The 22,537-nt window shown below is 42.2% G+C and overlaps 1 protein-coding gene across 2 annotated transcripts in view; it reads left to right on the top strand.

Annotated features, from left to right (window-relative positions):
- pi4kab (phosphatidylinositol 4-kinase, catalytic, alpha b) overlaps positions 1–22,537 on the top strand; it is a 326,669-nt gene that overhangs the window by 180,400 nt on the left and 123,732 nt on the right. For both annotated transcript variants that reach the window (XM_073051867.1, XM_073051866.1), the window contains 5 exons: positions 1,578–1,667; positions 5,558–5,677; positions 10,293–10,385; positions 16,225–16,381; positions 20,183–20,310. In XM_073051867.1, coding sequence (XP_072907968.1) covers positions 1,578–1,667; positions 5,558–5,677; positions 10,293–10,385; positions 16,225–16,381; positions 20,183–20,310 — 588 coding nt within the window. The remainder of the gene's footprint in view (positions 1–1,577; positions 1,668–5,557; positions 5,678–10,292; positions 10,386–16,224; positions 16,382–20,182; positions 20,311–22,537) is intronic.

Raw genomic sequence — 22,537 nt, 5'->3', positions numbered from 1 at the left:
ACCTAATTTTGTGTTATTTGCAAGCTTGCCGATCAAGCCACATGCATTCTTATTTTTGTCTGTCTACTTGACTTTTCAGCAAAACCTTCCCGAAATAACAGTTCTGTATTTATCAATGTGGAGCAGAGCGACTTTGTAAATCTGGTGGGAGCAAAAGATGTGGGGAATGGTGATGGTGGAATGCCGTGGGAGGGGTGGGGGCACTGGTGCAGTCTCACCCATTCCTGAGACACCAGGCAGGGTGATTTGATTCCAAACAATTGGTTTATTGATCATTACAGAATCTCTCTCTGGTGCTTCCCTTGTACATGCCTAAGACTTTTGCACAGTACTGTACATACATTTCCCTTTAAGTACTAATAGTTTTACAGCTGATGTGGATTTCTGTTTTTAAATGTATGAATGAAACATGTTTAGTTATGAAAGTGCATGTCATAGTTTCCCAATGTGTATCTTTACCTTCCTATATACAGTCACATATTATCTGTTTGTAAATGTGTGAACAAAACATATTTATTTATATCCTGTCTGGGTAGCCGCCAAACTGATGGACTGAATATTGATTTCTTGAACTTCTGATAAACAAATGTTCGGCCCGAAATGTTGAATGCTTATTCATTTCCATTGATGCTGCATGACCTGCTGAGTTCCTCTAGCATTTTATGTCTGTTACTTTGGATTTCCAGCATCTACAGTATCTCTTTTGTTTGTTTGTTTATGTAGGTACATGCCAGTTTCCAAAAGTGTATTTTCAACAGAATATATTAACACAGATGCAAGAAATCTGTACTAGAAACAAAATGGTGGAAAAACTTAGTAGGTCAGGCAGCATCTGTGGAGAGAGGAACAGAATTAATGGTTTAGGTCTGAGCGCTTTGCTGACTGTGCTTACGTTGGGAGCGAATGGGGAAAAAAATCACAGAATGGTGTGAGGATAACCATCATGGATCTGACCTGAAGCATTAAGTCTGTTCCTTTCTCCATGGATGAGTGTTTTTATTTGGGATATCTCCTTGTGCTGGCTCCCTACAAATATATTTGTGCTTAGTACCACTGCTCTGCGTTTTGCCTGTAAATCTGCAACTTCTTCATCCTCAGGTGGCTGTTCATCTCTTCTGGAATTGGTGTTACGTTTCACAACTAGAGTAGCAGCAAAGAAAAATAATCAACCCCCAGTGAATCTTGATCTTTTGATGGTATTGTGTACCTTTTGCTAGGTCTTATAACAAAGAACCAAAAACACACACAAGGTGTTCAAAGACACATTTATTGCCACAAAGTTTACAAAACTTGTTTTTTATACAAGTTTTTAGTCTATTCTATGGCTGTTATCTGTTCTGGGAGTCAGCTCCTCCGCTGCAGTACCAAGGCCAGCAGTGTATCAATCTCCCCTTAGTTACACAATGAACAATGATCAGGACATTACATTCCTCTTGACACATACACACTTAGCTTATAGCAAAGCACTCTGGGATTATACAGGTTCCATTTTGTTACATTATAAAATTAAATACATTAAAAAATCTCAAAAGTTTCAAATATGTTTCCACAATGGATATTTTTTTTCCTTCCCTCAGAGTATCGTCCGTGATTTTGCTGCTCGTTGTGGCGGGATTTTGCAGGAGGCAATGAAATGGGCTCCATCAGTTACCAAATCCCATCTTCAGGTAAGCTGGCAGAAGATCGGTAAAACAGCAAGGAGGCATAAGATTGCAGGTGATGCTTTGATACTTCGATTGATATTAGTTGGCAAATTCCTGGGTGTTGCCTGGTATGGAAGGTTCCCACTTTCTCTCAATAGGTGGCACAGTAGCATAGTGGTTAGCATTATCGGGGATCAATTCCCACTGTTGTCTATAAGGAGTTTGTATGCTCTTCCCGTGAATTCCAGGGTTTCCTCTGAAAGCTCCAGTGTCCTCCTACATCCCAAAGACCATAGGGTGTAGGAGCAGAATTGGGTCATTTGGCCTATCAAGTCTGCTCTGCCGTTTGGTCATGGCTGATTCATTTCTCTCCCAACCCCATCCTCCTGCCGCCTTCCTACAATCTTTCAGGCCATGACTTATCAAGAATCTATCAACCACCACCTTAAATACACCCAGTGATTTGACCTCCACAGCCACTGTGGCAACAATTCATTCCACAGAAGGTGGCAGATTTTGAAGATTAGCCACCTTCTGGCTAAAGAAATTTCTCCTCATTTCTGTTCTAAATGGACATCCCTCTGTTCTAAGGTTGTGCCCTCTGGTCCTAGACTCACTCATTATTGGAAATATCCTCTCCACATCCACTCTTTCGAGGCCTTTTCAGCATTCGATAGGTTTCAATGAGATCTACGCTCATTCTAAATTCCATTGAGTATAGGCCCAGAGCCATCAACACTCCTCATACAATAACCCATTTATCCCTGGAATCATTTTCATGAACCTCCTTTGAACTCTCTCCAACATCAGCATGTACCTTCTTAGATAAGGGGTTCAAAACTGCTCACAGTGCTCCAGGTGAGGCCTCACCAGTGCCTTATAAAGCTCCAGCATTACATCCTTGTATTTATATTCTAGTCCTCTTGAAAATGAAAGCTGCCATTGCATTTGCCTTCCTCACTACTGACTCAACCTGCAAGTTAACTTTTAGGGACTCCTGTATAAGAACTCCCAAGTCTCTTTGCATCTCAGGTTTTTGAATTTTCTCTCTATTTAGAAAATAGTCTATGCTTTTATTCCTCTACCAAAGTTCATGAATATAGACTTACTAACACTGTATTCCATGTGCCATTTCCTATTCCCCTAAAGGACATGGAAACCATGAGATTTACAAGGATGTTGCCTGGATTAGGGAGCATGCCTTATGAGAATAGGTTAAGTGAACTCGGCCTTTTCTCCTTGGAGCAACGGAGGATGAGAGGTGACTTGATAGAGGTGTACAAGATAATGGGAGGCATTGATTGTGTGGATAGTTAGAGGCTTTTCCCCAGGGCTGAATTGGCTAGCATGAGAGAGCATAGTTTTAAGCTGCTTGGAGGTAGGTACAGAGGAGATGTTAGGGGTAAGTTTTTTACGCAGAGAGTGGAATGGGCTGCCGGCAGTGGAGGTGGAGGCGGATACGATAAGAGACTCCTGGATGGATACACGGAGCTTAGAAAAATAGAGGGCTATGGGTAAGGCCTAGGTAGTTCTAAGGTAGGGACATGTTAGGCACAGCTTTGTGGGCCGAAGGGCCTGTATTGTGCTGTATGTTTCTATGTAATCTGCTTGCAGCCTCCCTGCTTTCTCAAGACTACCTACTTTGCACCTGTCTTTGTATCGTCCACAAACTTGGTCACATAGCCGTCAATTCTGTCATCCAAATCATTGACGTACAACTTAAAAAGAAGTCCCAACAATGGTCCTGTTGAACACCACTAATCACTGGCCGCCAACCAGAAAAGGCTCCTTTTATTCCACTCTGCCTCCTGCAATTCAGCCACTGCTCTATCCATGCTAGTATCTTTTTCTGTAGCACCCATTGGTATTACAGGAAACATCTATAGGTTAAGGATAATATTGCTATGTTGGTGCCAGAAGCATGGTGACACTTCAGAATCACTGACATATGTCATGAAATCTGTTGTTTTGTGGCAGCAGAATGGTGCTATGCATAAAAAACTGTTATAAGTTGCAATGATAATATAAAACAAATAGTACAGAAAGAGAGCAAAATAGTGAGGTAGTGTTCTTGGGTTAATGGACCATTGTAGCGATATACTACATACAGAGCTAGAGACAACACGCAGTCAGTAAGCCGTTTCGAGACTAGTTTATTCAAACTTCGCGGCGCTGGCATTTAATCCCTAGCACCTGCCCTCTCCGGGCGGAAATGACATCAGAGGTGCATTACCAAAGTCTTTCCCCACGTGCTGGCTATTTGTGAGCTGGTTCGCCTGCGCAGAAAGTGGGTCGCCACATAACCCCCCCCCAGAACCGGCGATACACCCCCCAATGTCCACAGTCTGGATCAGCCTCTGTTTGGGAGGTCTGCCTCTGCACCGTGGTGCCTGAACCTCAACCGGCTGCGCCAAGTCCACATGGGCTGATTTGAGTCGGTCCACCGTGAAAACCTCCTCTTTCCCCCCAATGTCCAGAACATACGTGGACCCGTTGTTGTTGATCACCCGTTGCTGTAGCGGTGCCCGGTGTCCGCCCCTTCGTACAAACACAAACTTACAGTTCTGCAGGTCTTTGGGTACATGGGTCGGGGTCCGTCCGTGCTGTGAAGTCGGCATGGGGGCCAGGTTGCCGAGCCTTTCACGTAGTCTGTCCAGGACTGCTGTGGGTTCTTCCTCTTGCCCCCTTGGGGCTGGTATGAACTCTCCTGGGACGGCCAGGGGTGCGCCATACACCAACTCGGCCAACGAGGTGTGCAGATCCTCTTTGGGCGCTGTGCAAATTCCAAGCAGCACCCAAGGAAGCTCGTCCACCCAGTTAGGTCCTCTCAGGCGGGCCATGAGAGCCGACTTCAAGTGATGGTGGAAACACTCCACTAGTCCGTTCGACTGTGGGTGGTAGGCAGTAGTGTGGTGTAGCTGTGTTCCCAACAGGCTGGAGGTGAACTGGGTGCCTCTGTCGGAGGTAATGTGGGCCGGTACCCCGAAGCGTGCTACCCAGGTTGCAATCAGTGCTCGGGTGCAGGAATCGGCAGATGTCTCGGTGAGCAGGACTGCCTCTGGCCACCTCGTGAACCAGTCTACCATAGTTAGGAGGTACCGCGCTCCTCGGGACACTGGTAGGGGGCCCACGATATCCACATGAATGTGGTCGAACCTCCAGTGGGTGGGTTCGAACTACTGCGGCGGGGATTTAGTGTGCCGCTGCACCTTGGCTGTTTGGCACTGTGCGCACGTTCTGGCCCATTCACTGACCTGCTTGCGAAGTCCGTGCCACGCAAACTTGCTAGAGTTTGGTTTTCTCTTGGGTGTTTAAAAATGATGATAAGGATCTTATAGAGGAAATAGGGAGTTTGTTTCTTCAAGTGGGAAAGTCTGGAACTTGGAGAAATAACTTGGTGTATTGAAGAGTAGAAGGAAGAAATATTACTTCATTACAAGGGTTAGTAGAAATCTGGAACTCATTTCCATCTTACTCCCACCCTCCCCCCCCACACCCTTCAATTTCCAAGCATTTCTCAATGCACGTTTCACTTGAAGCTCTGATCACTAGTTTTTCCCTGGGCAAGTCAGTCCTGAAAACTTAAGTATATGGACTTCAGGTGTTCCATATTGCCCAAGTGACAGTTTGGGCTTGTGAGAAGGAGCAGAGGATTATCTCTCTGGTAAAATGGCCTTGTTTTAAATTTAGTAAATATTGCCATCTTGTGGCAGGCAGAATAATTTCCCAAATGCGACAGAACATTTGAATGCTTTAAGAATATGGGTTTAGTCAACCCAGAGCTAGTACTTGAGTCATTGTGGACTTATGCATTCTGTGAAAACTGGCTTCTAATTTGGATAGGTTATTTTGTTCCATAAGATTCGGATGATTGTAAAAATATTATGGCAGCACATCTGTGTTTTATTTTTCAGGAATATTTGAACAAGAATCAGAACTGGGTGTTTGGTCTGTCTCAGCACACTGGGCTTGCTATGGCAACGGAGAGTATCTTGAATTTTGCATGTTACAACAGACAGAACACCACACTGGGGGTATGTATAGCAGGGAGAGAGTTGGTAATATATGATAAATATACTAATAATATGTTTATTCCCTCATCTATTTCTAATATACTCTTTGGTCATCCCATTTCTATTCATTAAGACTGATGGTCCACTGTCATCTATTCCTGATATACCCTTTGGTCATCCCATAAGACTGATGGCCTACTGTTGCTATTGCTGGAAGCTCACTGAATCCCTCAGGAACCTCTTCTCCCAGCTCCAGAACAACGAACGATCCTGTAGTCAGATCTCCAGTTGTAGAGGAGTCAAAAATCTCAATGCACAATAGTTCCTACACTGAATATGAAGAATCATCAGATACCAGCAATAGAATGATAAGCAATAGCAGTTTCAAAGATTTGAGTCTTTGAAACCTACTGACTTACTGCCCGTTACACCACTGGTCTTTAGGGCAGCAATGAAGGTCTTTCATCTCTGGCAGTGCTCAGGGCTTCCTTCATCGTATCAATAGCTCGGTTTTCACTACTGCCAGTCATGCAAGTCCCGGGTGGCGACTCAGGAATGCTATCACACTCAGATGTAGAAGGATTCTTCATTGCCGTTTTCATAACAGTTTTGTTGGACCATTCAGGGTTGTTGGCCCAGAGCTGAACCCCCCCCCCCCCAGTGGACCACTCTTAGTCTGGCCTCTACCTGTTGACCTGTTTGACATGGGTGACCCTACCAAGAGTCAAAGCATAAAGTCCTGATTCTAGCTAACATAACTAAGGGGTCTGTGGACCCCAAGTTGGGAACCCCTGATCTAATCTATCTATCTAGTGTAGAAAAGCACTTCCAGCTCAGCAACCCACCTGAACCCATGATTCAGACTATTTACAAGGACCAGTGTGTAAAAAGTGCCCGAAGGATCATTGGGGATTCAGGTCATCCCAACCACACTGCTACCATCTAGGAAACAGTACCGCAGCATGAAAGTCAGGACCAACTGGCTCTGGGACAGCTTCTTCCACCAGGCCATCTGACTAATGAACTCACACTGATTTGAGTGTACTCTATATTACATTGACTGTTCTATTTATTATAAATTACTATGATGACACATTTAGATGAAGACATAATGTGAAGATTTTAACTCATGTATGTGAAGGATGTAAGAAATAAAGTCAATTCAAGTTTAACCTAAGTCTAATCACAGGACAATTGACAATGACCAATTACCCTGCTAAACAGTACCTCTTTAGACTATGGGATGCAGAGAAAGAGAGAGGACCATACAATGCCATTACAGTGGACACTGGAATTGAACTCCAAACCGCAACATCCTGAGCCGTAATAGTGTTGCACTAACTATAGCTTCCTTCCCATGTAAAAGTTATTATTGAACTGCCTCAACCTTTCATACAGGCCTTTCCAGTTCAGTGTAACTTGTAATGGAGAGCTGCCTGTGCCACATTATCGGCGGTTGCCCATGACCTTGGATCATTACTTGAGCCATAGAGCAGTACAGTATGCATCCATGCCCTTCAGCCCATTGAGTCCATGCCCTCATCCTGTTTCTATTCCTCCTGCCATTGGAAATGGGTTGTCCTCATTTATTCTAAACCCTGTTTTTTTAATGCTCATTTATAGTTCTCCCTTTATCTTTGGGCCTCCAGGAAGACCACAATTTTGTTGTAGTTTGGAGGCTTGCATGCCTCAATGACCTGGAGGGTTACGTTGGCTGGAGTCAGAGCCTTATGATTTTGCTCTTGGCAGGGTCACCATGTCAAACAAGTCAAAGGGTAGAGGTCAGACTAAGAGTGGTCCACTGGTCCTCCAGGTTCAGGTCTAGCAACCCTGACTGGTAAATCAAAACTGTTATGAAAACAGCAATGAAGAATACTTCTACATCTGAGTGCAGTGGTATTCCTGTGTCTCCACCTGGGACTTACATGACTGACATTAGTGAAAATCAAGGAAGCCATTGACACTATGAAGAAAGCCACCAGAGGTGGAGGAACTTCATTGCTGTCCTAAACACCAGCAGCATAATGGGCAGCAGATAAGTTTATCCTTGGGAGAAATCCCCCTCCTTTATTGTTTCAATTAGTCTTGGTGGAAATTCCCTTTTTTCTTCTTTGTTCCAATGTCTGGTGAAGATTTGCACTTTCACCCCAGAAGTACAGTTATTTTCTGTTTTGCATTGTACTTAAAATATTTAAGTTCAAAGTATTGGATTAGTAAGTATGCAAATGATACTAAGGTAGGTGGCGTTGTGGATAATGAAGTAGGTTTTCAAAGTTTGCAGAGAGATGTAGGCCAGTTACAAGAGTGGGCTGAACGATGGCAGATGGAGTTTAATGCTGATAAGTGTGAGGTGCTACATTTTGGTAGGAATAATCCAAATAGGACATACATGGTAAATGGTAGGGCATTGAAGTATGCAGTAGAACAGAGTGATCTAGGAATAATGGTGCATAGTTCCCTGAAGGTGGAATCTCATGTGGATAGGGTGGTGAAGAAAGCTTTTGGTACAACACACACAAAATGCTGGTGGAACACAGCAGGCCAGGCAGCATCTATAAGGAGAAGCACTGTCGATGTTTCGGGCCGAGACCCTTCGTCAGGACTAAAGCTTTTGGTATGCTGGCCCTTATAAATCAGAGCATTGAGTATCGGAGTTGGGATGTAATGTTAAAATTGTACAAGGCATTGGTAAGGCCAAATTTGGAGTATTGTGTACAGTTCTGGTCACCAAATTATAGGAAAGATGTCAACAAAATAGAGAGAGTACAGAGAAGATTTACTAGAATGTTACCTGGGTTTCAGCACCTAAATTACAGGAAAAGGTTGAACAAGTTAGGTCTTTATTCTTTGGAGCATAGAAGGTTGAAGGGGGACTTGATAGAGGTATTTAAAATTATGAGGGGGATAGATAGAGTTGACGTGGATAGGCTTTTTCCATTGAGAGTAGGGGAGACTCAACCAAGAGGACATGAGTTTAGAGTTAGGGGGCAAAAGTTTAAGGGTAACACGAGGGGAACTTCTTTACTCAGAGAGTGGTAGTTGTGTGGAACGAGCTTCCAGTAAAAGTAGTAGAGGCAGATTCGGTATTGTCATTTAAAGTAAAATTGGATAGGTATATGGACAGGAAAGGAATGGAGGGTTATGGGCTGAGTGCGGGTCAGTGGAACTCGGTGAGAGTAAGCGTTCGGCACAGACTGGAAGGACCAAGATGGCCTGTTTCCGTGCTGTAATTGTTATATGGTTATAAACTTTAAACCATCCCCACAACTATAAGGCGCTTGGACAAAAGGGGATAACTACACTCACTTGCCCATCCATTGAAATGTTCCCACAGCCAATGATCTCACTTTAAGGATGCTTTATCTCATTATCTCATGTTTTCGTTATTTATTTATATTTGCATTTGCACAGTTTGTTGTCTTCTGCACTCTGGTAGATCTTTCATTGATCCTGTTGTAGTTGCTATTCTATAGACTTGCTGAGAATCCCCGCAGGAAAGTGAATCTCAGGGTTGTATATGGTGACATATATGTACTCTGATAATAAAATTTATTTTGAATTTAAAATATGTAGAAATATGGCTGAATTTTGCTGTAGGCACCCTGTTCAAATATATTCATTGTATATTGGTGTCACAGTACATAGCGGTTAGCATAACACTGTTAGAGCACCACCAATCACCAATCGGGATTCAATTCCTGCTGTATTCTGTAAAGCGCTTGTACGTTCTCCCCGTGATCCCGTGGGTTTCCTCTGGAATCTTCAGTTTCCTCTCACATTTCAAAGATCTATACATTGGGATTAGTGAGCTCTGAACATTCTGTATTGGTGCTGAAAGAATTATCTCCTCAACCCTGTTTTAAAGGGAGGGCATTGTAATTTGAAAGCGTGCTATTGGATCCTAGAATTGTCTGCTAATGGAAGCATCCTCTCTACGTCCACTCTGTCCAAGCCTTTTAATACTTGGGATGTTTCAGAATCAGGTTTAATATTACTGGCATATATTATGAAATCTGTTAACTTTGCAGCAACAATACATGATAATAGAGAGAAAAAGAAAATTGTGAATTACTGTAAGTACATATATATTAAATAGTTAAATTAAATAAGTAGTGCAAAAAATAGGAAAGGCAGTAAGTAGTGAAGCAGTGTTCTGGGTTCAGAGGAAAAGTTCCTGAATCGTTCAGTGTGTGCCTTCAAGCTCCTGTAGCTCCTTCCTGAAGGCAGCAATGAGAAGAGGATATGCCTTAAGTGGTGGGGATCCTCAGTGATAGACGACACCTTTCTAAGGCATCACTCTTTGAAGATGCCCTGGATACTATGGAGGCAAGTGCCTATGATGGAGCTGACTGAGTTCACAATGCATTGCAGCTTATTTCGAGCCTGTGCAGTGTCCGAACCCCATACCAGACGGTGTGAGGACTGTGGAAAGAGTGCAGAAGAGGTTTAGCAGGATGCTTCCCTGACTGGAGGGTATCTGTACTGTTCTATGTTCAATCATCTATGAAATATTAGAATGATGTTTGTCTTGCTGAATTGTCACCGGACATGAAAAATAATGATTTTCTATCAGAATAAATCTTATCACCTGACTGAAGGAGTTTACACCATCTGTAATGCTTTATGTGTTTTACAGACTACTCAACTCAATGAAAGGCCGGCGTGTGTGAAGAAGGACTACTCTAATTTTATGTCCTCCCTCAACCTACGTAATCATTCTGCAGGAGAGGTAAGTGCAGCGTTTGAAGTTAACCCCTTGCCTTTTCTTCTTTTTCTTCTTCATCACCCTTTCTGGGGCATCTGGCTAGTACTTCTGTCCTGAGCACGTCTTTCAAGACCAGCTGTAGCCCATCTATATGTCTTCTAGAGCTTGCACTGAGACAATAGTACTCCATATCTGTACCACCCTTTTACCTATCCAAACTTCTCTTGTATTGAAGCCGAGTTCGCAAGCACCACTTACGCTGGTGGCTTGAGGGACAGACTCTGACAGGTACCTAATCAAGGTGTACAAAATTATGAAGAACCAAAGGTAAGGCAGGTAGTAAGAAAAAATTTTCCCACGGAAAAAGTGTCTAAGGTCAGAAGGCATAGGTTTAAGGCCAGGACTAAGATGTTTAAATGGGGTGAGGAAGAATATTTTCACCCAGAAGGTGTTTGAAAAAGTCATAGAGTTGGGGAGCGCTCCAGCACAGAAACAGGCCCTTTGGCCTATTCAGTCTGTGCTAATCTAATATTCTGCCTATTCCTATCGACCACAGCCCTCCATACCCCTACTATCCATGTACCTATCCACTTTCTCTTAAATGTTGAAATCAAGCTTGCATGTACCACTTGCTCTGGCAGCTTGTTCCATACTCTCACCACCCTCTGAGTGAAGAAGTTTCCCCTCACGTTCCCCTTAAACTTTTCACCTTTCACCCTTAACCCCTGATCTCTAGTTGTAGTCTCACCCAACCTCAGTGGGACAAGTCTGCCTGCATTTACCCATCTAAACCCCTCTATCAAATTTCCTCTCAATCTTCTGTATTCCAAGGAATAAAGTCCTAACCTTTTCAATTGTTCCTTATAATTCTGGTCCTCCAGACCTGGCAACATCCTTGTAAATTTTCTCTGTACTCTTTCAACTTTGTTTACATCTTTCCTGTAACCAAAACTGCACACAACTACAGAACTGCACACAATTAGGCCTCACCAATACAACTTCAACATAACATCCCAACTCCTGTCCTTGGTACTTTGATAAATGAAGCCGGATGTGCTGAAGATTTCTTTAGGCACAGATCCTTCCTTTCCTAGAGACAAGGTCTTTGGAGTTTCTGTTGGTGTTTCTGGGTTTTTGCTGGGTGGGATTGCTAGCTCCATGCCTAACCCTCCTCTTTTCACAGGCTGGATCAGCACCATCTGTGGTAGAGCTTCCTCTTGTGTTTGCTTAATGTTTTTGGAATGCACATGGACCAGTATTTCTTACCTTGTAAAATTAAATTCATAGTGTTTACTTCTATAGTCAGCTCTCCTTATCCACGGGGGTTCAGTTCCGGGACCCCCCGCAGATACCAAAAAACGTGGATGCTCAAGTCCCTTATTTAATCTGTCTCAGTACAGGTGGATTTTAGGACCCGGGGGAGCTCAGACCCACTGCCCGCAGTTGCTGCTGAATCCGCAGTGTTTTTGTTCCGTTGATGGAAAACGATCATGATTGAAAATAAAGTGGAAATAATAAAGCGATGCGGAAAGAGGTGAAACACCATTGGTCATTGGAAAAACATTAGGCTACAGTCGGTCAATAATTGGAACAATTTAACCATATAACCATATAACAATTACAGCACGGAAACAGGCCATCTCAGCCCTTCTAGTCTGTGCCGAGCGCTTACTCTCACCTAATCCCACTGACCTGCACTCAGTCCATAACCCTCCATTCCTTTCCTGTCCATATACCTATCCAATTTTTTAAAAAGACAATATTGAACCTGCCTCTACCTCTTCTACTGGAAGCTCGTTCCACACAGCTACCACTCTCTGAGTAAAGAAATCCCCCCTCGTGTTACCCCTGAACTTTTGCCCCCTAACTTTCAACTCATGTCCTCTTGTTTGAATCTCCCTTACTCTCAGTGGAAAAAGCCTATCCACATCAACTCTATCTATCCCCCTCATAATTTTAAATACCTCTATCAAGTCCCCCCTCAACCTTCTACGCTCCAAAGAATAAAGACCTAACTTGTTCAACCTTTCTCTGTAGCTTAGGTGCTGAAACCCAGGTAACATTCTAGTAAATCTTCTCTGTACTCTCTCTATTTTGTTGACATCTTTCCTATAATTTGGTGACCAGAACTGTACACAATACTCCAAATTTGGCCTTACCAATGCCTTGTACAATTTTAACATTACATCCCAACTCCTATACTCAATGCTCTGATTTATAAGGGCCAGCATACCAAAAGCTTTCTTCACCACCCTATTCACATGAGATTCCACCTTCAGGGAACTATGCACCATTATTCCTAGATCACTCTGTTCTACTGCATTCTTCAATACCCTACCATTTACCATGTATGTCCTATTTGGATTATTCCTACCAAAATGTAGCACCTCACACTTATCAGCATTAAACTCCCTCTGCCATCTTTCAGCCCACTCTTCTAACTGGCCTAAATCTCTCTGCAAGCTTTGAAAACCTACGTCATTGTCCACAACACCACCTATCTTCGAATCATCTGCATACTTACAAATCCAATTTACCACCCCATCATCCAGATCATTATTGTATATGACAAACAACATTGGACCCAGTACAGATCCCTGAGGCACACCACTAGTCACCGGCCTCCAACCTGACAAACATTTAGACACAACTACTCTCTGGCATCTCCCATCCAGCCACTGTTGAATCCATTTTAGTACTTCAATATTAACATCTCAAGATTGAACCTTCCTAACTAACCTTCCATGTGGAACCTTGTCAAAGGCCTTACTGGTCCATATAGACAACATCCACTGCTTTACCGTCATCAACTTTCCTCGTAACCTCTTCAAAAAATTAAATAAGATTTGTCAAACATGACCTTCCACACATAAATCCATGTTGACTGTTCCTAATCAGACTCTGTCTATCCAGATAATTATATATACCATCTCTAAGAATACTTTCCATTAATTTACCCACCACTGACGTCAAACTTACAGGACTAAGGATAAAGGATATTTTAAAGGATAAAGTGAGAATAATGGAGCATGTGAAAGGCCCTGCCCCAATGAAAGCTATGATTATTACTAAGCAACGCAGTGGTTTATTTATTGAAATACATACATTTCTTAAGTGTTTTATGTGCATAGAAAGGTAAAATATCCTGTATAATAAGACAAATGTTTGACTAACTGACGCTAAATAATACCGGATGTACCTGTTCCGACGCGTACAAATCCGACTTAAAGACGGACTTAGGAACGGAACTTGTTCGTAACCTGGGGACACCCTGTAAAGAGATTCAAGAGGACTGGAGAACAGGCTCTGGTACAGATGGCCTGCTGCAGACTTGCATGGACACTGATAAGGCACAAAGACACGGCAATACCACAAAGAGGTATATTTCACAAGCACCACCCCCAACTCCCTACTTCTGTCTTCCCATCAATAACTGCTTCATCAACCCACCTAAAACTGACCTGCTCCAAAGATGGCTGGCAGGCAGGTCAGGTCAGTATGGGGATATCTTTAATGGAGAATGGAGGCATTGCATTTAATTGTCATTTAGGACATAAAATACACCCTGCAAGAGGAGCCTCCATCTCCAGCCTTGGTTTTAAGATCATTGAAAGTGAACTACCCAAAACAGTGTTAACAATGTTTCTTACCATTTTTGTAGACTGAGTAACATTAGACTACAATGCCTTCAAAAATGCCACACTGCGATCATCCACTTCAATCCTACAATATAAATGTTCATTTTAAAACTACAATAAACATTTGATTTTGGCAGTGCAATGATCAGATAAAGTTAATAATAATCTAGTGTATAACACTCAGTCCTATATATATATAGCAACAGAAATCAGTTGCCAGATACAGAAACGAATGGTTACAAATTAACCTAAAATTATCAAAAACGAGGACTGCCAGAAATACTCAGCAGGGCAGTCAGTATCTATGGAGAGTTTAAAAAGGTCAGTGACTCTTTAGAAAGTCTGAGCTTTGAAATACTAAGCTGTTTTACTCTCGCCATGGAGGATGTCTCACTTAATGTGATTTCTAGCATGTTTTAAGCACTGACATGATGTCACAAATGGAAAATTCCATAAGGTAATAAACAGAAGTTAATGAAAAATAGAAAAAAGAACACTGCGTAAAGCAAAAAAAAATTTCAATTGTGTATCGTTAGCGTCGAATTGAACGTATGCCGCTTAGCAGCATGCGGATCATAAAACAAACAAAGATCTATCACAACAAACCGCAAATCAAAGGTAATTGTGAGCATTCAACAGGCTGGTTGCAGACATTTAAGAAAAAGCATGATATTATATTTTTAAAGCATCTGCTGATCGTGAAAGTCTAGCAACAGATCAATTCTAGAATGCGGATTGTTTTTTATACCTTACATAAAACCTAAAAAAAGCAAAATACAAATGCAGTGTACTGTAAACTTTTAATTAAAGCTTGGCATCATAGGTGGAGACTGAAAGCCTGCTGTTGTTTGTTGTTATTCAACAGCTGATTCAGGTATTGTCCCAATGCTGCTGTGCTGCTTTTTTTACCCTGCACACATTATATTTTCATTATATTAATGTAAAAATTTGCACTGTTAAGTATATATACGTGATGAACAAGTATAAGACAAAGGCTGCTTACCAGTAGCACATACAGTATATTCAGAGTAGAAGCGATGGTGATCCCAAACTATCTCATTATATATTCCAAAATCCAAACAAATCTAAAATCCGAAGCACTTCTCGACCCAAGCATTTTGGATGAGGGGTACTCAACCAGTACTAAATTTTGTTTTCTTCCTCACTAGTGTTGGGTTTTTAATCTTCTGCTGTAGGGGTGCATGTGGGTTAATAGAAGGATAATGGGTTAGATTATGATGTTTCTCATTGTAATTATCAGGGGTACACAGAATGCACAGTAAGGTCTTTATCTGTACTCTCGTTTTTTTTCCTGTCTGAATGTGACCATGACCGCCCATGTTATAAGACACGGCACTTAATGAATGAATGAACAGAGGGAATGTCAAAACTACAGTACTGTGCAAAAGTCTTAGGCGCATATATATGTAGCTAGGGTGCCCAAGATTTTAGCACAGTACTATAGTAATTATACATGTTGCACTGTACTGTTGCCACAAAGAAAAACAAATTTCATGACATATGTGAGTGATGATAAACCTTTTTCTGATATGAGTCTCTACTGTGGACTGAGAGTGGGAAGGGGGCAGGGAGAGGGAGATCATGGTTGGGAAAAGGGGAAGGTTACGGGAAGCACCAGAGAGACATTCTGTAATGACTACTAAACAAATTGTTTGGAATCAAATGACCTGGCCTTGTGTCTCAGAGCTGGGCGTGTCTGCACCACCCTCCCCCCCCCCCCCACCGCCCCTGGCGCTCCGTCTCTACCACATGTCCCACACCCCTTCCACGGTGCATCATCATTGCTCTTCCCAACATCTTTGCTCCTGCCAGATTTACAAACTTGCTCTCTGCTCCACATTGGCAAATACAGTACTGTGCAAAAGTCTTAGACACACATATATATGCATAGCTAGGGTACTTACATAGAGTGGGTGTTTGGAATGCCCTTCCGGGGTGGTGGCAGAGGCTGATACTTTAGGTACATTTGAGGGAGTCTTAGATAAGTGCATGGATGAATTGGAAATGTAGAACTTTATGGGCGGAAAGAGTTAGATTGATCTTGAAGTAGGCTAAAAGATCAGCATAATATTGTGGGCTGAAGGGCCTGTACTGTTAACAAAGGCAAAAATATAGTCTTCACTTCCTGTTAATTATATCAGCTCATAGTGATTATTACTTTGTTTAACGTTTCAAGGGTTTCAGTATTTCCTTCCCTTCTGCAGGTGGCAGGAATGATCGAGTTCTCCGAAGCGACTGGTTGGCAGTCCGACCTGAACAAGATCATGATTAAAAAACTGAACGATGCACTGGGATCAGTCAACACTGACGCGTACACACAGTCCATGTTCAACCTCACAGCTCTGCTCATCCGCAGAGAGGGTGAGCAGTATACTTATAAAAAATTTCCAACAGATATGCTTGCTACTTTGCAAAACTGTATATTCTGCATTACACAGTACAACTGAGCTGTTTTGTGCCTGGCTAACACTTTTCTATGTTGTCTAGGATATGGCATATAGATAAAGATTTATTTGTCGTATGTACATCAAAACATGCATCAAAACGCCTTCTTTTGTATCAAACTAAATTAGCGTCAAAAGATGTGGGCATCATATGTTATAGTGACAGTGTTTTGCAGTGGTATGCAAAGGGGATCAAAAGATTGAATTTATTGAAGCAACACACACAGACAGCTGGAGGAACTCAGCAGTTCAGGCAGCATCTATGGAAAAAGTAAACAGTCATTGTTTTGGGCTGGATTAAGAAGGGAGGTGAGTGGAGGGGAAGAGGCTAGCTAGAAAGTGATAGGTGAAGCGACGTGTGTGGGAAAGGTAAAGGGTTGAAGAGGAAGGAATCTGATAGGTGAGGAGAGTGGACCATATAAGAAAAGCAAGGAGGAGAGGACTCAGAAATAATAGGCAGTTGAGAAGAAGTGAAAGGTCAGAGTGGGGAATAGAGGAGGGTGGGGTGATTTGTTCATCGTAAGGACAAATTGATATTCATGTCATCAGGTATCCAGACAGAATATAAGTTGTTGCTCCTCCACCCTGATAGTGGCCTCGTCTTGGCAAAAGAGTAGGCCATGGAATAACACATTGGAAAGGGAATGGAAATCAGAATTAAAATGTTTGGCCATCGGAAAGTTCCACTTGTGGTGGATGGTGTGGGGTTTTATTGAACTTACTGAAGGTTTAGAAGCTCTAAATCAATGTGCAAGGCTGAGAAATTCAAGTGAGGTCCTTTGCATCAAGTGCAGAGTTTATTAACTGTTGCTGGTTGTGTTCTACTTATGAAATTCAGTTTCTTTGAGTTTGTCAGAGCTGAATTTCAGAAAGGCAATCCAGTACACCTCCACTTCCAAATTGTACATTAAACATCAACAACCAAGGATGAATTTCTTCCTGCTGTTATCTAGTACCTCAACAGCAGAGAGCAACTTATTAATATCCCCTTTGGACCGCTCTGTAACTGAAGATAAGTAACAATAACAGCTGTGAAGATCCCTTCTGCACCTGGCGACCCTGTGATCTCTGTCTTGGAGGCCGATGTCAGGCTGTCTTTCAGGAGGGTGAAGTTTTGCCAGACAGCAGGCCTTGATGGAATACCTGGTAAGGCTCTGAAAATCTGTGTCAACCAACTGGTGGGAGTATTCAAAGACATTTTCAACCTCTCATTACTATAATCATAAGTTCCCACTTGCTTCAAAAAGGCAGCAACTATACCAGTGCATAAGAAAAGTAGTGTGAGCTGCCTCAACGACCATTGTCCAATAGCATTCACATCTACAGTGATGAAGTGCTTTGAGAGGTTGGTCATGGCTAACACCTGCCTCAGCAAGGACATGGGCCCACTGCAATTTGTCTATCACCTCAGTAGGTCTACAGCAGACTCAATCTCAATGGCTCTTCACATGGCCTTAAATCACCTGGACAACAAACACTCATGGCAGGATGCTGTTCATTGAATATAGTCAGCGTTTAACACCATCATTCCACAGTCTTGATCGATAAGCTACAGAACCTAGGCCTCTGTACCTCCCTCCAATTGCAGAAGGCCTTTCTAACTGGAAGACCACAATCTTGGCGATCGGTAATAATATCTCATCCTCACTGACGATCAACACTGTTGCACCTCAGGGGTGTGTGCTTAGCCCACTGCTCCACTCCCTCTATACTCATGACCGTGACTAGGTATAACTCAGATGCTATCTATAAATTTGCAGATGATACAGCCATTGTTGGTAAAATCTCAGATGGAGATGAGAAGGCGTACAGGAGTGAGATACACCAACTAGTTGAGTGGTGTTGCAGCAACAACCTTGCACTCAATGTTAGTAAGAAGAAAAAGCTGATTGTGACTTCAGCAAGAGTAAGATGAGGGAACACGAACCAATCCTCATAGAGGAATCGGAAGTAGAAAAAGTGAGCATTTTCAAGTTCTTGGGTGTCAAGATCACTCAGGATCGAACCTGGTCCCAACATACCGATACAGCTAGCAATGGCACAAATCTTTAATATAGCGCTATGGTTAAAAGACACGCATCTCTCTAGCTCAGCTGTTTTGTAACAGGATTCAAATGAGGTTTATGGAAATGATTCCGGGGTTGAATCATATGATCATATGATGAGCCTGTACTCACTAGAATTCAGGAGAATTGGGGTGGGGGGCACAGATCTCACTGAAATCGATCAGATGTTGAAAGGCCTCAATGGAATGAATGTGGAGAAGAACTTCGAGTTTTCATTTCATTATGTAGACAGTTTTTATCCCTTCTATGACCATTAATTAAGATTTTTTTGAGGCACACGATAGTGTAGCTGTTACCATGACACTATTACAGCTCAGGGTGTTCCAGAGATCGGAGTGCATCTCCAATTCCATCAGAGAGGAGTATTACATTCTCCCTGTGACTGCGTGGGTTTCCTCCCACAGCCTAAAGCCGTACTGGTTGGTAGGTTAATTGGTCATTGTAAATTGTCCTGTGATTAGACTTGGATTAAATTGAGGGATTCCTGGGCAGCGTGGCTCGAAAGTCTGGAAGGGCCTACACCATGCTGTATCTTAATCAATCAGTAAATAAACAAACAAAGAAATAAATACATGGAGTTTCCTGTGGTGGGGTCATCTAAAACCACAGCCTCGGAATACAGGGGCGTCGTTTTAGAATGGAGATGAGGAGGAATTTCTTTAGCCAGGGAATGGTGAATCTGTGGAATGTGTTGCCATAGGTGGCTGTCAAAGCCAAGTCATTGAATGTATTTATGACAGAGCTTGATTAGTCAGGGTATGAAGGGATACGAGGAGACGGCATGAGATTGTGCTGAGTGGGAAATGATCAGTCATGATGAAATGGCAGTGCAGACTTGATGACAAATGGCCTAAATCTGCTCCTATTTGGTGGGAGGAAACCAGAGCACCTGGAGAAAACCATGTGGTCACGGGGAGAAGTTACAAACTCCTTACAGGCAGCAATGGGACATGAACCCAGGTCGCTGTTACTGTAATAACAAAATGCAGAAGAATCTGTCACTGTTGTCACCCTGTAAATAATTACCCTTGGAAAATGATTTGGGGAGGCAGGCTTTGAAACTGGGTGGAAAACGAGTTAAACTGAAGAGGTTGAACAGAAAGCAAGCCTCAAATTTTATATTAATGCACAAAAGTATTGAGGAATTGGTATTTTAGTGAAGTGAATATATTCCAGCCAACAGGAAATGTTAGCTCTTCTTCCTCATAAATCAGCAAGATTGGCACTTGGAGCTAAACCCTATCATTATTTAATAGTTTATCTGTACAATAGATGAGCTTGCAATAATGATCTACTGAAGCCTCGGAGGTTCAATTTGAGCTAATGCTGCCATTAAACAGAGCTTGTGATTACTTGTGTAGCTGTTTAATTTACAAAGGGGCTGTGGATGGAAGTTTTTTGATCAATAATTGCACCAAAATGTTTACAATCTGCATTATTTCTCACTAATGCTTCTTACCACTTCACCATCTTGTAGTCCATTGCAAATTGAGAGGAATAATTAGTTTCACAGAATACAAAAATGTTCTCTGAGTTCCTCCAGCGTTTTGTGTATGTTGCTTTTGAATTCCAGCAGCTGCAGAATTTCTTGTGTTTATGATTCTCTGTTTTCTTTGTGTGTGTGTGTTTTATTTTCTCTGCCCCCCTTCTAGCCTGTGATTCTCAGCTCCTTCACCATCTTTGCTGGGCCCCTCTGCGGATGTTCACAGCCATGGGCATGGAGACTGCTGTGGCCTGCTGGGAGTGGCTGCTGGCCGCAAAGAATGGCATCGAAGTGCCGGTCAGTATTGTTCATTCAACTAACAATTCTCCTTCTGAAACTTAACCTAAGTGGCCACTTTATTAGATATACCGATGCACCTGCTCGTTAATGTAAATATTTTTGCTTAATTATTTATTTATTGAGATACAGCGCCGAAGAGGCCCTTTGAGCTGCACCGTCTAGCAATTCCCTGATTTAATCGTAGCCCAATCACGAGACAATTTACAATGACCAATTAACCTATTAATTGCTTTGGATTGTGGGAGGAAACCAGAGCACCTGGAGAAAACCCATGTGGTCACGGGGAGAAGTTACAAACTCCTTACAGGCAGCAATGGGACATGAACCCAGGTCGCTGGTATTGTAAAGCATTGGATCAACCACTACGTTACCCTGCCATACCAAAATATCAGCTAGCCAACCATGTGGCTGCTTCAATGCATTAAAGCATATAGATATGGTGAGGAAGTTCAGTTTTTGTTCAGACCAAACATCAGGGTGGGGAAGACTTGTGATCAAGTGACTAACCAGCAATCAGCTGTTCTGTGGGCGAAAGTACCTTGTTAATGAGAAAGCTCAGAGGAAAATGGCCAGACTGGTCCAAACTGACAGGAAAGCAACAGTAACTCAAATAACCATGTGTTGCTACAATGATGTGCAGAAGAGCATCTCTGAATGCACAAAATATCGAGCTTGAAGTGGATGGTATAGCAGCAGAAGACTACACCAAGTTTCACTCCTGTAGTAATAAAGTAGCCATTGAGTGTACGTTGCTACAATTAAGCTTTTGAGTTACTGCAGTTTGCATTCTCAATGCCCAAAGGTTGGATGAACTTTGAGTAAAAGAAAAGTCATTAAAGTAGAAGTCATTGCTAAATGGATGCCTCCCTACTTTAAAATTAGACTATTTTTGAGACCTCACATATCCTGCTGCTTTCTGTAAGGAGCTTATACGGTTCCCTCTGTGACTGTGTGGGATTCCTCCGACTGCTCTGGTTTCCTCCCATACTCCAAAGACTTATCCGTTGGTAGGTTAATTGGTCGTTGTAAACTGTTCTGTGATTAGGCCGGGGTTATAAATTGGGGTTTGCGTGGCTCGAAAGGCCGGAAGGGCCAGTTCCACACTGTATCTCAATAAATAAAATCTTTAGATTAGGGTTCCCAACCTGGGGTCCACCGACCCCTCAGTTAATGGCTTAAAAACAGTTGGGAACCCTGCCTTAGATAAACTAAAAGCATACATTTGAGAAAATAATCTACAAATGTTAACCTGCTCTGCACTCTTGGTTTAGGTAATTCATGAGGCATAGAGGCTGATTAATTGATTTGCCTTTCCCTTTGGTCTTTTCTCTTTTGTCTTTTCAATCACCTTGTATTGGATTCACTTTTAAGATCCATTTATCTCTTAAGTTACAAGGATATGTTCATTCTTTAAGATTTTAATTGGAATTGTTAGTTCAAAAATGTAAACCTGACTGTGGCAGACAAATGTCATTTTGAAATAGTGTTGTAACATGAATAGAATCACCAGAAAGATGCTGCTGGTAGATATAAAGTAGTCTTTTATTCAGGCCAGACACATAGACAAGCTGACAGCCTTTGGAGTCACTCGAGAGGGGTTTTCCAATCTAACATTACAGCACATTACAAAGATAACAGGACAATTTCTGTAGTTACAATACCCCATACTGAGTCTTCCCACTAACACCCAAAGTAAGTGTTAATTACTGTGTTGTCTGAGTCGTAATCACACAATGGCCAGTTGATTACATTCATGCACATGCAGACATGTCAACCAATTGGATGTCTCCTGGTCAGCAATTTACTGTTCTGAGCTGCATTTTTTGAATTCAATCCACAATCCACATTAATGTCTGAAGGTTGATTGCTGAAGTTATTATTTGCTATATACCCTAACCAGCATACTCCCTAATAATAGAATAAAAGTTCATTGCAAGAAGGTTTTGAATTAGTATAATTTTCATAATTTAAGAGTACGTCACCATCTGTCCGGTGATATAGTAATAGAAGAGTGGATCATTGGTTATTGCAGTTGAAAGATTTTTGATGTTGATTTGGTCAGTTGTATTTGCCCTTGGCTGTCCTCAACTAATGTAGGGCAAATCTACTTATTCAGGAGTGTTTCTGCTCTATGTTCCTGTCACGTTCAGTTAAAAGTGAAAGCAGGATTTGCATCAACTATAATGCCTTTCACAGCAGTGCCCCTGCCCACTGATGGAAATAT

Source organism: Hemitrygon akajei, chromosome 7, assembly GCF_048418815.1.
Source record: "Hemitrygon akajei chromosome 7, sHemAka1.3, whole genome shotgun sequence".
NCBI classification, from domain to species: Eukaryota; Metazoa; Chordata; class Chondrichthyes; order Myliobatiformes; family Dasyatidae; genus Hemitrygon; species Hemitrygon akajei.
The sequence above is the reverse complement of the archived record's forward strand: the minus strand, read 5'-3'. Positions and strand labels throughout refer to the sequence as shown.